Below are 16,005 nucleotides of genomic sequence, written 5' to 3'. Positions count from 1 at the left end.
AATCACATGCCACACAATTCACAATCAAATTATTTCAAGTTAGATTGTCATAAATCTAAGATTTTTACTCCAATTCCACTGCATCCTTTTCATTTGAATTAAATTTAAAAAATTTGACTTCATGTTTCACATTCGGATTATTTGACTTGTTTTGTATTATTTTTTAACATTTTTCTTTCTAAAATTTGTTTGGATGTTTTCCCCAAGTTAAAAACTGTGAGAGATAAAAGAAAAGACAAATGACATGAAGTAGGGGAAAGTTAAAAAGATATATCTCTATAAAGATTAATGAAACACATGGACCAAAAACTCGAAAGAGGGAGAACCACTCCCTTTCAGTGAAGCCTACATTGCATACAAATTAGACAAAACTGACAGTCATGATGAGCCTACAAAGGGGACCTCTCTACCAGTCATTCACTTTTTTCTTGATGATGATGACAAGCACATGTCATTGCACATGCACATGCACATGAACATGCACATGCACATGCACATGCACATGCATAACCCACAACACTCTTATTACTTCCTCACTCCCTCCATTTCTTGCTATCCACTCTTTTTTCCCTCTACCCAAACAACCCATTTCGAAAACAACCCAACAAGAGGGTATCTGGCAGATCACGTTGCAATCCCTATATCCCCAAACAGTGGTGACCAGGTGGAGTTGTCCATACTGATCTTTTTCCAGTTGTCAAAATCCCATTGGTCGTAAGAATGAATCAGTGGAGGGAAAAGCTAGTTTTGGCCATTTAGACATTTGAAGTTTCAATGATTATTGGGTGAGCTACTCCCATCTAACCAATACTAAAGCCTACAATTTATTAGTGTACAATTTGAGGGACCCGTTGCGCCATTTCCTGTCCATAGTTCTAATTTTTTTTTTTTTATATATATTTGTTGAGTTGATTTAGCATCATGGATCTATTAAAATATGAACCACAATTTTTTCGTAATTTTTTATATATAGATCTTTTTCACACCCCGTTGTAAATGTCCATTGTTAATTTCACTTAATTACTAATGCATTTTTCCACTAAAACAAATACAATCAGCACTAGCTTCTTTTCTACTTCAGTATAGCTGAAGTGGAAAGATATGGATGGGATTTGAGTAAAGGATGAAATTAAAAAAACAAACTTAAGGTGAAATGTAAACATGCACTTTGAATTTCCTACTTGGGCATCTTTGATTTCAAGCTTTGCTTGGACATAACATTTTTAGCTGTACTTGTTGAAGGTGTAATACATTTTGCATCTTGAAAGTGTGTTTGGTTGAGTATAGAAAAGTAGAAGCATGTATAAGAGAGAAAGTAAGTGGAAAGAAAAGAATTTTGGGTATAGTATGAGAGAAAAGAATTTTTAAAAAATCAAAAATGAAAGAAAAAAATAGTTTAGATGATCATTTTTCACTCTTATTCATAAATATATATATTTATATATTTATATATTTATATATATTTTTTTTCAAATTAAAATTAAAAAAATGAAAATGAAAGAGGTGTGAGTTTACATTGCAAATTTATAAAATTATCTATCATGTTTAGATTTTATCTTTTTCATTTTAATTTACAAAGTTATAATGATAAAATTGTTGGGCTAAAAGCCTCCAATCCAATTGTACAAGCGAAAGCGAAATCAAACAATAAATCAAATACATAAAAGACAACAATTTAACGTAGTTCGGTCCAACTAACCTACATCCACGGATGAGAAACAAGATCCACTAGTTGTAGAGAATTACAAACTTACATCAAATCATCAATCTCACTCAATAATCAATACTCATAAGACACTCTCAATCTCCTCTAGTCCTATGGAGTATTCTCAACCCAAACAAACACAAACTCAAACCTTTGTGCACTCTTCCAACATAATCAAACACATACCCATATGCTCCTATACACCATACCTATATAGACCATCTCAATCTCCTCTAGTCCACTCACAAATAAACATACACACCCATAAGACGTAGAGCCCCAATACTCCTATGGGGTGTCTATCCCACAAAACCCTACAACTCTGTTACATCTTTTTCTCATACTTAAACCTGTGGAGACTTTACCTATTTATAACCATACAAACTTGCCCATTAAGAATCTCTTTCCTCTTAGAATTCTTCTCTTGTAAGTCAAACTTGCCTATTAAGAATCCCTTTCCTTTTAAAATTCTTCTCTTGCAAGTCAAACTTACTTATTAAGAATCCTCTTTCTCTTAGAATTCTTCTTTTGCAAGTCTTCTTGTCCATCAAGCAATATCTGACAAATCTCAAACAAATCTCTAACAAATCTCTTATGAGATTTGAGTCAATATTTACAACAAAAATAATATAATTTTCATTTTTTTAATTTTTTAATTCTATCAAGTAACGAATGGAAAGAAAATTATAATTTTTTTACTTTTTTTTTTCGTTCTTACTAAGCATGTCGATGAAAACATTTTTTTCATCTTTTGACTTTTGATTTCCTCTTTTAATTTTTTATCTTTATCAACGCTACCAAGCAAAACTGGACTCTGCAACGCAAGTGCTCAAAATTTATTGGCAAAGAGCTTCTTGTAGGGAAAGAAGGGAGAAAAAAAACAAACATCAAATTAATTGTTAATTGGCTAGAAGTCCAACTTTTAGTTTGCAAGGGAAAATGAAAAGCTTCAAGCATCCCACCAAGTGATTGTCATATTAAAGAAGATATAATGAAACATCATTTAATTTGGTTCCAACAATTCCTTTTAAGTTGAATTCACAATATTTCAGAAAAGTGCTGCTGAACTGACGTTGGAGCTAAATCAACATCAAAATCCATGTTACAGCATAAATTGTGTACCACAGTAAATCTATCTGCCTACCTATTTTGGGCAATACAGCAAAAGAAATAATGACCTGCTCCACTTTTAACCTTTTGTTCCAATTGTAAATTAGTGGGGGGAAGGGGGGGGGGGGGGGAGGAATGCTTGTGCTCCAGTGCATTTTGTAATTGGTGCAAAGAATAATTCAATCTAAATCTGAAATATATACAGCAGAGAAATGTTAACTCTGATACAATTACTCATCAAACCATGGATTATCAGCCAAAAATTTGTAGTTATCAGGATTAACATTTCTTTAGGTTCCTATTATGAGCTGGGCTTGAATCCCCTTCAATCCTATGAATATCAAAACGACCATCTTAAATGTTTATGGACCATGGTTAAAAAAAAAAATAGTACACTTTAAAGCAGTCTTTAAATTCCAACTAGAGCTGAAGAAAAAGGTTTGAAAGTCTGGTAAATATTCCAAGTAGCATCAGCTGATGTGGCAGCCACAGATATTGAAACGCAGTTATAAAATCTGCACCCAAAATTTAGAAGCAAAAAATAAATAAATAATAAAAAAACACTTTTAAAAGCCTTCAATTCAAATTATAGCTCATTCATGGCCTCCGCCATGGAACAATCTTCTTATAGTTCACGACGACACGATGAAATGGAGTTTAATTTGAGAGAGTGGGGTCTCAAGGCTCGAATTAGTAGGGAAAACACTAGTTCAAGAAGATATTCAGCATCATATATCAGAAGTTTTAGAGAAGATGCAAGGTCTTTTAGATCAAACATAACCATTTCTAGTACTGCCTCCTCTCCAGGCTATTCCTTAAAAGGTACCTCTCTACTTCCTTATGCATGAATTGGTCTTGCATTAAGTGCTCCCCTAAAACTTTCCCCTCGTTTTTACAGATGAGATTGACCCTTCAACATACTCATTCACTACAGCTCTTAAAGGTAACTGCTGAATCATAATTCTGTGCTTTTTGAACCAAACTAACAATGCAAAACTTTTAGGCTAACTTTTTTTTTTTTTTCTGCAGCGTTGCAGGCAAGGACAGTGTATAGTAGTTGGGAGTGCTTGTCACCGGACGGGTTTGCTTTAAACTCCAAGTGGAATGAAGCAGAGAAATACATTTGCAACCCTCTTTCAGGAGAAGTTCCGATGGAATGTTTGTCTGCAAAAACACTCAGCGGGAGGTCATTTCGCAACTTAACAAACAGAATCACCATGTCTGCTCCTCTTGTTTATTCACACTCATGCCATATCCAAACAAAGCCTTCCAGGACAGTTCCGGAAGACATTGCTCAGTTTCCGATTCCAGGTCTGAAAGCTGCTTTGTTTTCATGCACCTGAGGTGCATATTTTAAGTAATTGGTTTAAAGTTTTATTGCATCTGTTGCCAGAAAGGAAAGCAGAGAGCATGACTAGAGATGTGGGAACTCAAAGTACACCACCTGGTCTTATTTCTGGTAGTGTTAGCCCTTCTTCAACCCCCTCAATCTTAGAGAGAGCCTTGAAGGGATGCGAAACAGAAAATGGAGACTCTCCAAACTCTAACACAAAGTCAAAGGCTGAGGAACAGGTAAGCTCTTTCCTATGGAGGAATTTCATTCACATCTGCTGCTGTTAGACTTGTTTTAAGGCTGAGAAACATAATTTAACCTATCATTTTCAGATGTTCTGCTCTGCTCATATTATGGACATTGTTTGAGAATTTTGAAGCATCTACAACATGTTATAGCATCATCAATCCATGCAATTTTTCTGAATGTTCACTCCAAGTTTATTTCGTTTTACTTATACTTTCATTTTCAATTTCCCCCTTTTGAGGTAAGTTTTAAAATTGAAGGACAAATTCATTCTAGTATTGGCACCCATAGTCTTCAACAAAGTTATTATAGAACATTAAATCAGAGCAAGATTCACTCAACCCGCTGCTCGCCGCTTGCTTGCCCACCGTGAATTACAGGGTTTCAGATTTTGTGGTACTTACATAAGACTAGAAAAGCTGATATGTCCACGGGACGCAAGCCTTTCTGCTTCTAGGAGCCAAATTGTGTTGATAAAGCTCCTTGCTTTGTTCTTCCAAGGTGGGGGACTGTTGGATTATTTGTTCCCTCAGGCTTTTGTGGGCACATATAAGCACCCATAGGTCTAAGAAGTTATGCCCCAACTAGCCTGTTTTCCTGCACAAATAATTGAACTGTGTCCTTCCAAGGTGGGGGAACCAATATCTCAATTGGTCCCTCTAAGATTGGTAAGCACATGCGCTCCAAATGCATATACAGATACAAAATAAGCCTTAGAAGTTCTCTCGGCCAGCCTACTTTCCAGCACACACTGTTGGATTTGTCTCTGATTTTGCGCAGCAGTCTTTTCAGCGCACAGAAACAAGAATTGCAAAACGTTTTTGGGATTTTAAAACAGAAAGGCAAGAACAATCCAAAACCAAGTTTATCAAAACAATTCTCCTCCTTTTTTACTCGAATCATGCTAGTGTTTCTTTTTTTTTTTTTATTCTTCTCTTTGTTTTTATGTGGATCAACCAAAGATGCTTCTGTGCCAAACCTTCAAAGCCGATTCTCCACTTTTTTGTTCTTGCATTCTTTTGAGTCTCTGGGGCTTGCAATGACAATGGCATGTCATTGCCTTAGTCCTTTCGTCTTTCAGGAAAATCAGCCATATCTTTCAAGGCCCGTCAACAGAATACCAGATAAACAATTTGTTTATCATTGAACCTGTCCCCATTTAATCTTTCTACCATATTGTTGTCGTTACTTTATACATTAAATTTTGCTGAATATGATACGTCTAGAATCTAAAACCTGAACTATAATGAACCTGTATCTGTCCCTCATCATCATCTGCTGGAGCTAAGCTCTGAAATCAAGTTTTTGTCATTTAACCATGAAATGGTTTTGGTTCTTAATCTCTACCAGATTGAAGAAAACAATCGTTACAGTAAAGTCTCTGGTTGCTTGTGAACAAATGTGGTAGCGAAAATTGCATCCTACATATCATGTTAATGGAAATGGAACAGACACTGATAGCTTTTCTTTTTTTTCTTTTCTTTAAATTTTCTGAACCAGAAACTCGATAATGCCATAATAGGCTGCATACCATCCAAACTTCACTTTGGAACCAAGGCTTGTGATTGAGATGGAGGCGTTCCTCCTGCAATATAAGTTGAAAATCGTGTATCCGTGGCATTTTATTGTACATCATTACGTCGAATAGATCAAAATCTTAAGCTCAAACAATTAGGTTCAATGGCTAGAGTACTCTATCATCAAAGATCTTTCAATTTGATTCCAAGAATTTGTTCGTCCAATTACAATAAAAGTAATTGAACAAGTATAGTATTTATTGAAACAACTGACATGACCGATGAGTGTTCTGCAAGTAACTATTTAATTATTTTTCCATGAAAATACTGAAATCCTTTTAGAGGTTTTAAGCAAAGTGATGACTTGTATTAGTCTAAGTTGGCAAAGTAAATTCATAGATGAACATATAAACCAAGTATGATATTGATGTGAGAATTCAATGTTGAGTGCAGGTTGAAGTGAAAGAAACAAGAGAGAAAGAAGAAACAAAAATAGATAAGGCAGAGAGGAGAAAAAAAGATGAAGAGATGTGCAGGTGCATCAGGCAACCTGGATGCCTATCATGGATGGAAAAAAGGCAGAGAGAGAAACACAAATCAACAAGGAAGAGTATCTTTTTTCCTCATTTTAAAGGCTGCTAAGGAATAAAGATGGCAAATAAAACAAAAAAAAAAAACATATTGGTTGGATTGTTGAGATTCTCCATCTCTCAATCAAAAGGGTTTGATCTCTATGGAAGGACAGATGGAATGCAAAGGTGAATATGAGGGCAAAAATCTATGATTAGACTGTGTTATAGTAGTTTGTTTTGCTTTGGAATTTTGTTGCAGTTATGCTATTTCTTGTTTCTTGTTTTTATATGGTGAAAATGGGTGACAGCTCTGTGTTCACGAACATGCTTTTGTTTGTGGCCTTGGAATGGAAATGTTCTTCCCTAAGACCTCAGATGCACAGAATCATACACAACTTATCCCTCTAGTTTTGATATTTCCACCCTTTCTCAGTGAAGTATCAATAATAATGTGTGGAATACATACATGCAATCAACAATATTTACTCATTAATTCATCTAAGGAAAAGAAATATATTTTAATTATTCAACCAAAAAAATATTTAACTGCAAAAGCTTCTCCCTGGTTTGCCCTTGCAAATACTTGAGCCATGAATGGAAAAATCATTAAAATTAAAAATTAAAAAAAAAAAACCATGGCAGTTGCTTGTATTCATGACTGAAGCATAATTTTAAGGTTGCATCTGCTAGCCAGCCATCTTTGTGTTTCTACTCCAACATTTCTAAGTTGCATTGTCCCGTCAATCTAAACTCAGGCTTTTTAAGGGTAATTTTGACATGCCTATTCAAGATTGTAGGAGTTTGCTCACACCTTTTAAAAGCATGACGACAGACAGTAAATAACAAACAGGAAGGTCACCTTCATTATTCCCGAAAGATTACATTCAGATGGAAACACTATCATATATTATTATTTGCCGATGTTTATAAACTTTACGAGATAATGTTACAAATGATCCTAAATTATAATAAAATATTTAATATGATAATTAAATTTTAAAAGTTTTTAATATGATATTTAAATTATAAATTTATTAATTAATGTAGTACTGAGAGGGTTATTTATCTATTTTATGCTAAAAAATTATTTATCTATCATGTGTTATCATTTAAATTAATCACGTTAAAAATAAGTAATATATTAGTTAACAAATGGGTTAAATATATATTTGGCTCATGAATTTCATAATTTTTTGTCACATTAGTACTTTAAAATTTTTTTTTATCATATTGGTACTTAAATTTTTAAATTTGTTATCACATTAATTAGTTGGACTAACATCATTAGTCAATTTTGCGGACATAACATCAACATCTAATAAAATGCTAACACATGTAAAAAAAAAGTCCAATTAACACCATATTATCAATATGACATTAGCATAAAAAAATTTTAAAATTTTTTTTAAATTCTAAAAATTTTAAAAATTCAAAAAGATTTTAAAAACCTAAAAAAATTCAAAACAATTATAAAAATTTTTAAATATTCAAATTTTTTTTAAATTACTCAAAAATTTAAAAAAATTTTAAACAATTCTAAAATTTTTTTTAATTTTTTAAAATTTATATAAAATTAAAAATATAAAATATTTTTATAAATTATAAAATTGATCATAATTTGAAAGTTTTAAAAGATTGTGAAATTTTTTTAAAAATTTCAAAAAAAAATAAATTTTCTTCAAGTTTAAAAAAACACAAAACTTAAAAACTGAAAATAAGAAAAAATCTAAAAACTTTTAAATTTTTTTGAAATATATAAAAAGTTGAAATTGTAAGATTAAAAAATATGAAAATTTTTTTGAATTTTTTAAAAAATTTTAAAATTTTTTTAAAATATTATACTTTTTCAAAAAAAAATTTCTTTACTGTTTTTAAGCTTTTTTATTAATTTCAACAAATTTTTAAATTTATGAAAATCATCATTTTTATTTTTATAAATTTATTTATTTTTAAAAAATTTAGAAAATTTTTGAAAATTTTCAAGTTTCCTTAATTCTTTTTTAATTTTCTAGTTTTTAAAACTTTTTTAAAATTTTTTTAGAAATTTTTAAAATTTTTAAAAGTTTTTATAATTTTGTAGACATTTTCAGAATTTTTTAATTTTTTAAAAATTGTAAAAGCTTTTAGAATTTTTTTTAAATTTTTCAGAATTTTCGAATTTTTTTGAATTTTATAAAATTTGTTTGTAACTATTTTAGAATTTTTGAAAGATTGTTAGGATTTTAAAAAAGTTTTCAAAATTTTTTAATTTTTTTTATTTGTTATAATTTTTAAAAAATTTTAGAACTTTTTTGAAATTTTTAAAATTTTTTAGATTTTTTTTTTGAATTTTTTAACTTCTGTTCAATTTTTCTAAAAATTTTTAAAACTTTTTAAGATTTTTCATAATTTTTAAAAAAAATTTCTAAATTTTTCTTTTAATAATAACATAAAATTGATGATGTGACACCAACTAAACTTTTTTTACACATGTTAACCTCTTATTAAATATTCATACTATATTAATAAAATTAACTACCGATATTAGTCCAAAATATCAACATGATAATGAATTTAAAAGTTTAAATACCAATATGACAAAAATAATAAAATTTAGAAGTTAAATATGTATTTAACTTTTAATAAATTCGTAATTTAAATATCATATTAAAAATTTTTAAAATTCAAATATCATCATATAAAATATTTCACCATAGATATTAATAACATTAACCTTAATCTTATTATTACACTCACCTCCAACATATTACTGGAAGTAGGGCTTTCTTCTTACCTGGCCAGTAGCTCGGATCATTACGTTGTCAGAGGAAATCTGGGTGACTATTTACAATTTCAAGAGCCTTATCCTAGATCAAAAGTTTCTTTAAAATTGCGTACTTACTTTAGTGTAAAAACAATTATAGTTTTCAAAGAAATTAGAAAAAACCATATCATACCAAAAAATACACCAATAAGAGAGTTGCCCCAAGTCAAGATGGTTAGAGATCCAAGCTCAAGATAAAGTTCACATGGCTACTTGTAGCAACTTCTGCAGATAAAACATCTCACATGTTCTCCCTGATCATATTACGTGCTAGCCACCATATCAAAGATCAGATTTAGTAATTAGTTCTAGCATATCAAAGATTTTTCCAACTATTTTGGATTTTAATTTATCTTCTTGAAATTCTATTGTTAATATAGAATGTATTGACACTGAACATATACATATACAAAAAAATTGCAGGAGTTAAAAAAAAGAAAAAAAAAAAAAGGCAAACCAGAGAGCAGAATTAGATGAAATCGTCATATACTTCACGAAGCTATGCATTGGACGTGGAATTTGAAATTAGTCGAACTTCATATAGGTTATTCTCTCCCTTCCCTGAGCAATATAGTTTATAAGCTAGGATCAAAATGAATTAATATATAATCAACTCTCTTATGGAGTAGGAAAGTGAAAAACTCACCTACTTCAGCTGTGATCCCAGGTCCAAAGAAAGAAGAAAATTTTGCCTAGAAGCCATCATTTTAACCAAAAGATCAGCAAATTGTTTCTGCTTTCTCAAAATTAAAGAATTATAGAATAATAAGGTGCTAAATAATAAAAACAGAGAAACTCGTAGATGTCTTCATGAAACTTAATTAAATATAGACTAGAACTCTCAATAAATTGGTTGAATTATACTTTGCCAAAGATGTGTTACTACGTTACCTGTCTCTTTTCAAAATCTGACAACTGCAAAGCTTTAGCCTCAAACACCAGGACTAGACAGTATTTACCATCTTCTGTGACCTAAGACATGGGGGCAAAATAAGATGGCAGGCTAATCAATGAAAACCCTCATCAAATTAAGACAAGCAGTCAAGTACTTTGTTCCAATGATCTCAAATATTATGTCAGATGAAAACAAAAACAGAAGATCAAACATCACTTTGAAATGGAAGATAACAAAATATTCTTTAGAAGTCACAGATATTGTTGTGTACATCATAGTGGAAAAATTAGCCACATTGAACGCATGCTATAGTTCTGAAACTAGAATATAACGTACGCTGCAAGTGTTCATGGAAGTTGTTAATGAAAGACATCAATAACATTTTCTATATGGTAGGCAATCAAAAAATTTCACATTTGAGATTAAACCCAGAGTAGAGAAGCATACTTCTTCCTGGATCATTTGTAGAATAGGTGCACTTCTCCGAGGAATCCCTCCAGCCTGAAATTTGATACAGAAAAAAGACTTGACATCAAAAACTTTAAATTTAAATGTAATAAAACGTGCAAGTTCAAGACAATACATAGCAATTTTTCCCAAAAATTTAGGTCTTTTGTTCCCTTATTCATGGGGGTTGATTATTGTTGGATTTGTTTTTTCGTTTTCTCCTTGTCCTTATGGATAGAGGGTGGAGAGTCAGGGGAGGACTTCTACAAGCAAGAATATCAGGATTAGAGCGATTAAACCCATCCCTTCCTCAAATGACTCATACCATGGCTTAGACAGGTTAATTCAAATGTACATGAAATTTAAAGTTTCCCAGAGCACTGGAGTGAGGCAAAAGATTTTTACTGATAGCACATATCTCCAACAAATGGGAGTTGTAAATTGCCAAGAATTGACATTTCAAGGCTCAACCAAAGATTTTAAACAATGCCAGATTAAGTGACATCAAATGAATTTCCTAAACATATACTCCATATTGGACCTTCAACTACTGTAGTAGCAACCAGCAGTACCAAGAACAAAAAATATTGACTATAAATTTGGATTGAAGGCTCACTGTAAACTATAAATGCTCTTTTCAACTTAAAATATTAAATCTACAATAATTATTCCACATCTAGCTTAGGAGCTGTTTTCATCAATTCTACAAGTGTTCAGACTGGCTGCATTCACAATTTGATTTGAATCAGTATGGCATCAATTGAAATTGGTGATAATCTTTCATCCTGTCTTTATAAGTATCATTTCACATTGAAAAAGTTGTACATGATGCAGAGCAAAAGGCAAAAAAGAATAAACCAAGATGAGAACAGGGACCTGAAATATTGTGGGTTTAGTTCTCAAGAGCAGCCAAATCCCGCAAAAATGCAAAAGGATATAAATGTTTTATTAGATGCCTCTTAGTTTCATATTCCAGTGACAACAAGACTAGATACTGGTCTCACTGTTTTTTCTTTTCAAAGAGTTAATAATTGCAACATTCAACTTACAATTATTTCTGACTCATTCATACCCCTCAAGGTTGCTACTATCATCACAGCCCACAAATTTGCAGATATTGACATTGTAACAAGAATTGAATAGATATGAAAGCCATTGACTGAATTCTTAGTGAAGAGACTCTATGTAGTATTTTTTTTTTTTTTTCAATCAAAGTTGCCAGAAATTTTGAATAATTTGATTATTTGCGCAAACATCATAGTACTTGCAAAAGAAACAGCCCATAGACTTATCTTCCCTTACATACAGGTCATAAAGAAATCATTCTTATTATATACAAAGCAGAGGTTTTGAATAATAAAAAATCTTGTGGTCAAAGAAGCATTGAATAATTAATTTGATTTAACAACATGTTTGATTGTCCAGATAATATATGAAAAGGAACATTTTTAAATTTTCTTTTTTATTTAAAACAATTGTTTTCTATAATGCTCTATTATTTATCCAAAAGTAAATGGAAAGCTGAAGCAAGAAGAAAGATGGCATCCTTGAGAGTTCATCAATTTAGTCAATACTCAATACTCAATACTTTAACTGTCAATAACAAAATTTTGGATTTAATATTTTGTCTTCTGAATCTGATGTCCACCTAAAGAGAAATATAAAAAGCACATCATCTAGGTAATACAGTTGCACCTTTGAAGACATACCTGACCATACTGGAAAATTCGCTTCAATGCCTCATCCAAGTGCTGTTCATCCCCATAACGGTATCTTGTAACATCATTCTTCACCTAATTAAAGCTACAAAAGTCATTCCGATATGATATATAAAATGAAAAGAGTACATCATGTACCTCATAATGATGTAGTAATTAAACATTTTAGTCTATCTGATGATGTTGCTCAGCACAAGGAAAATTATAAGTAACAGGTTAACAGATCCAAGTCAGGATTTTGAAGAATGTAAATTTCAACCTAAATACTTCATGAAATTAACCAAGTCCACAACGGCCTTCAGAGTCAAGGGGCTATTATAATTGAAATCCGACCCATAAGATGAGTGCTTCATCGGAATGCATTTGTGGGCTTTTAAAGGGATAAGGACTGAAATATGGAAGAATCTAACGTCAATTATCTTCATTAACTTGTAAATGAGTTTAAAATGCCAGAATGTTGAAAATACCTGCTTAAGGATAGGAGTGGCAGCAGTTTCCCTTAACATTTGAGCATCTGAATAGGTCAAGCATGCCACTGGTTTGAGTTCTGCATACTGTAATACAACCAAAAGTCTATACATTGTAACGAAAAGGTAAATAAAGGCGTAAAAAACAAAGAAATAATTACATTGATCCACTATTGCCGTTATGAAACTAAACTGCCTAATAATGAGCTTTCCAATCTACTAATTATAATCTTCACAACATCTTAGAAAAGGAGATCTTGTCTAAGCCAATATAAAATGCAGAACGATAAAAAAGAGTAAGATTATGACAAGAATAGAGCTTATCATTACTTGTAATAAAACTATTCAAATTAGTACAGCTGTTCATCTGAATTTTACGCTGCTAGGAAGATCTAATTCATAATCAATTTCTGCTTCTGAATGAGATTATGATGAAAATGTGCAAAACCCTTGCTCCAGCTTTAACCAACTTAAGCCAAGATGAAATTTAAAATCTTGTTTGCAAGTTAGACCTTCATAGTCTTAATTTCAGATAGCTCAAGCACAATACCTAATGAGGAATAATCAGACGAAATGTTTTCAAATATCCATCTCAATTCCTCTCCAAGGAAGAAAACTTTTACCTTGAGGGCCATTCCAATTATTGCAAGAGGGAAGCCATATGTCAGCAATATAGCCGACCATTCAGATCCAGGGAGAATGTTAAAATATGCCCCAAAACCATACCTGTAGGTTACACATTTTAAAGAGGTCTAAACCAAAATACACTAAAGAAAGAGGAAAGGTCAAAAGGTAATTCACTCACGAGAGAAGTGAAATTCCAACACCCAGTCCAATAACACCAAACGAAAGCTGCAAATAATAATGATTAAAATTAATAAGTCGACATATAATATAAAAAAGTTATACCAAGTTAAAGTTTAGATGGTGTCCAACAAAAAACCAACCATTTAGACATAACGCCTTTCTTATATTTATATGGCCAAGATGCCCCAATTTAACTGATGTGGGATTTTATTTTATCACCACTTTAATAGAATGCATTATCAAACAGGGCCTGATCTCGTCTCATCATCTGGGGAACAGACATATTTTAGTAAGAGATTTGACTAAAGTGAAACTACAAAGCGTGAGTCACCGTATTGCTTATATCACAAGCTTTTCATAAGATAATTCTGCCACTTACGAATGAAGGCTTCCATCGTATAATACAATATATTGCTCTAACTAGTTTAAATCAGAACCAAGGTTGTGCCTTTCCCAAAAAGGGTACCTCTGCCATATTAGCCTTTTAACACATAGATTCTCATAAAATTTCTTATTGCAATATCGAGACACCTTCAAGGTAAACTGCATGAAGCCAAAGTTTTAAGAGCGTGGGAGTGCTGACATCCAAAAGCTTTGTCAGGTTCTCAATTTTCATGAATGTTGAACTCAAATGGACTTATTCAAAAGTGTAGCTATCCGTATGAACCCGACAGCTTGCCTTAAATTTGAGAAAGCTTAGATATGAATTTTAAATCAGTTAAACGAATTTAAGCTTGAATTTTAAGACCTGAGCCCAACCCAGCCCAACTCGAATAATTATTATATTTTTTTAATTATATTTATATTACATAAAAATAATTAGATAATTAAATAATATATATGTATATATTAATATCTTATACCAATCTATATGTCAATATATTTAATAATTTTTATTATACCAATCACATTCAAATACTTAATTAAATTAACAAAGTTTTCTTAGGCTTTATTTCATTGATTATTTATTTTACCATAGTTAATATTTATTATAAAAATTATTTTTATTTTTTTATTTGCAAAAAAAATAAAATATTGACGGGCTTAAGTAAAGTTTTTAAGAAGTAGATAGGGTCTGAGTACCAAAATGAGACCCATATTTCGCGCCAGGCCTAAGCAAACTTAAAGCTTGTCTATATGTTATCTATGCCCCGCCCGAATCCTGCTCGGCTGGACCATGGACAGGTCTAAACTCAACTAAAGTATAGATCCCATTTTACTCTCTTTACCTAATTGAACCCCATGAAAAGAAAATGAGTCAGTGACAACCTATTTAAATTTTCAGCCAGAGTAGAGGAAGAGGGGAAAAGAAAATACCTTTACCAACTTTAACAGATAGCATTTGAATGATTAGGAAAAATTAGGCAGTTCCAAATGCTTATAAGGCTGAAAAAAATAAAAATCCAGACCCCAAGTGATGTCAATACTTGAATTTCCCAAACAAATTATTGGATTTTAAGTAATGGTTCAACAAATTAGAAATTCAAATATTCAATATCTCCAATCCAAACCCTTTGCTCCAAATTTACCAATATAAAAAACCAAATCAAGCTACTTCAACTAAATCATCCAACTTGTTCAAAAACATGAAAACAAAATACCCATTTTTATTTTTTATAAAAGCATGAATAATTAATTACCTTTGAGAATGAGAAGCCATCATCAGTAACGATGGTTTTGGCAGCAGCACCAGCAGAAGAAGAAGAAGGCTGAGAGGCTGAATCAGCTGCTTTTGTTATGAAGGTTAGCTTCAGACTATGGGGATTGGGAATGGATCCTGTGAGGTGCTGCTGCTGGTGACGTCGAGGTGGCAAAGATAAAAACCAACGGTGATGATTAATGCTATGATGATGCGAATGAATGAGTATAGCCGTTGATGCTGGTGATATTGCTTTCATTGCTTTCTAAGATTTCTGGTTTTCTTTGATTTACTTGCTTCAGTTCAGTGTTTCTTTCTTCTTCTTCTTATTGCTTCGGATTTTGAGTGCATGTATATCATTTGGTTGGAACTTGGCACAAATGAGAGGCGGTTGTTCCTTACTGTCTCAGCTTCAAGTTTCAACCACCAAATGCCCTTTCATTACGTGTCACTCTTGTTTTCTCTTCTTTTTTTTTTTAACTTCTTTTTTATTTTTATTTTTATTTTTCATATATTTTAATCAATTTCAAAATCATTTTATTTTTATCCGGTGCTAAATAATCTATATCTATAATATATCCGTAATTTTTAATTTATAATCTTATGTAAACGCACGAATCTAAATTTTTTTTTTGAATGACGAAAATATATATACGTTATTATATTTTTAAAATTTCATTTCCATTTTATATTATTTTTAATTTAATATTTATAAATATTAATATTATAACGAATTAACAATTCTA

At 31.5% G+C, this 16,005-nt stretch overlaps 2 protein-coding genes across 4 annotated transcripts; one reads left to right on the top strand and one right to left on the bottom strand.

Moving 5' to 3' along the window:
* The first annotated feature begins 3,257 nt into the window (after window positions 1–3,257).
* LOC149512965 (uncharacterized) lies at window positions 3,258–6,588 on the top strand. 3 transcript variants are annotated; one of them, XM_089750439.1, is made up of 5 exons: window positions 3,258–3,637; window positions 3,714–3,758; window positions 3,845–4,126; window positions 4,209–4,387; window positions 6,365–6,588. In XM_089750439.1, the coding sequence occupies exons 1-5, from the start codon at window positions 3,415–3,417 to the stop codon at window positions 6,551–6,553; spliced, it is 918 nt and encodes a 305-aa protein (XP_089606565.1). In that variant the 5' UTR covers window positions 3,258–3,414; the 3' UTR covers window positions 6,554–6,588. The 3 variants fall into 3 exon arrangements, with proteins under 3 accessions (XP_089606565.1, XP_089606567.1, XP_089606566.1); XM_089750441.1 differs by having other exon boundaries at window positions 3,359–3,637; window positions 4,481–6,588; XM_089750440.1 differs by lacking the exon at window positions 6,365–6,588 and adding an exon at window positions 5,895–6,099 and having other exon boundaries at window positions 3,359–3,637.
* A 3,008-nt stretch (window positions 6,589–9,596) lies between these two features.
* LOC111305738 (uncharacterized) lies at window positions 9,597–15,654 on the bottom strand. Its single transcript, XM_022903502.2, has 9 exons — window positions 15,261–15,654; window positions 13,619–13,665; window positions 13,437–13,539; window positions 12,814–12,900; window positions 12,338–12,421; window positions 10,629–10,682; window positions 10,178–10,258; window positions 9,933–9,978; window positions 9,597–9,847 (listed from the first exon to the last, which is right to left on the bottom strand). The coding sequence occupies exons 1-9, from the start codon at window positions 15,516–15,518 to the stop codon at window positions 9,786–9,788; spliced, it is 822 nt and encodes a 273-aa protein (XP_022759237.2). The 5' UTR covers window positions 15,519–15,654; the 3' UTR covers window positions 9,597–9,785.
* Window positions 15,655–16,005: the final 351 nt, after the last annotated feature.

This window comes from Durio zibethinus, chromosome 21, assembly GCF_047325235.1.
Source record: "Durio zibethinus cultivar Kanyao isolate XHJ-2024 chromosome 21, ASM4732523v1, whole genome shotgun sequence".
Classification (NCBI taxonomy): Eukaryota; Viridiplantae; Streptophyta; class Magnoliopsida; order Malvales; family Malvaceae; genus Durio; species Durio zibethinus.
The sequence above is the reverse complement of the archived record's forward strand: the minus strand, read 5'-3'. Positions and strand labels throughout refer to the sequence as shown.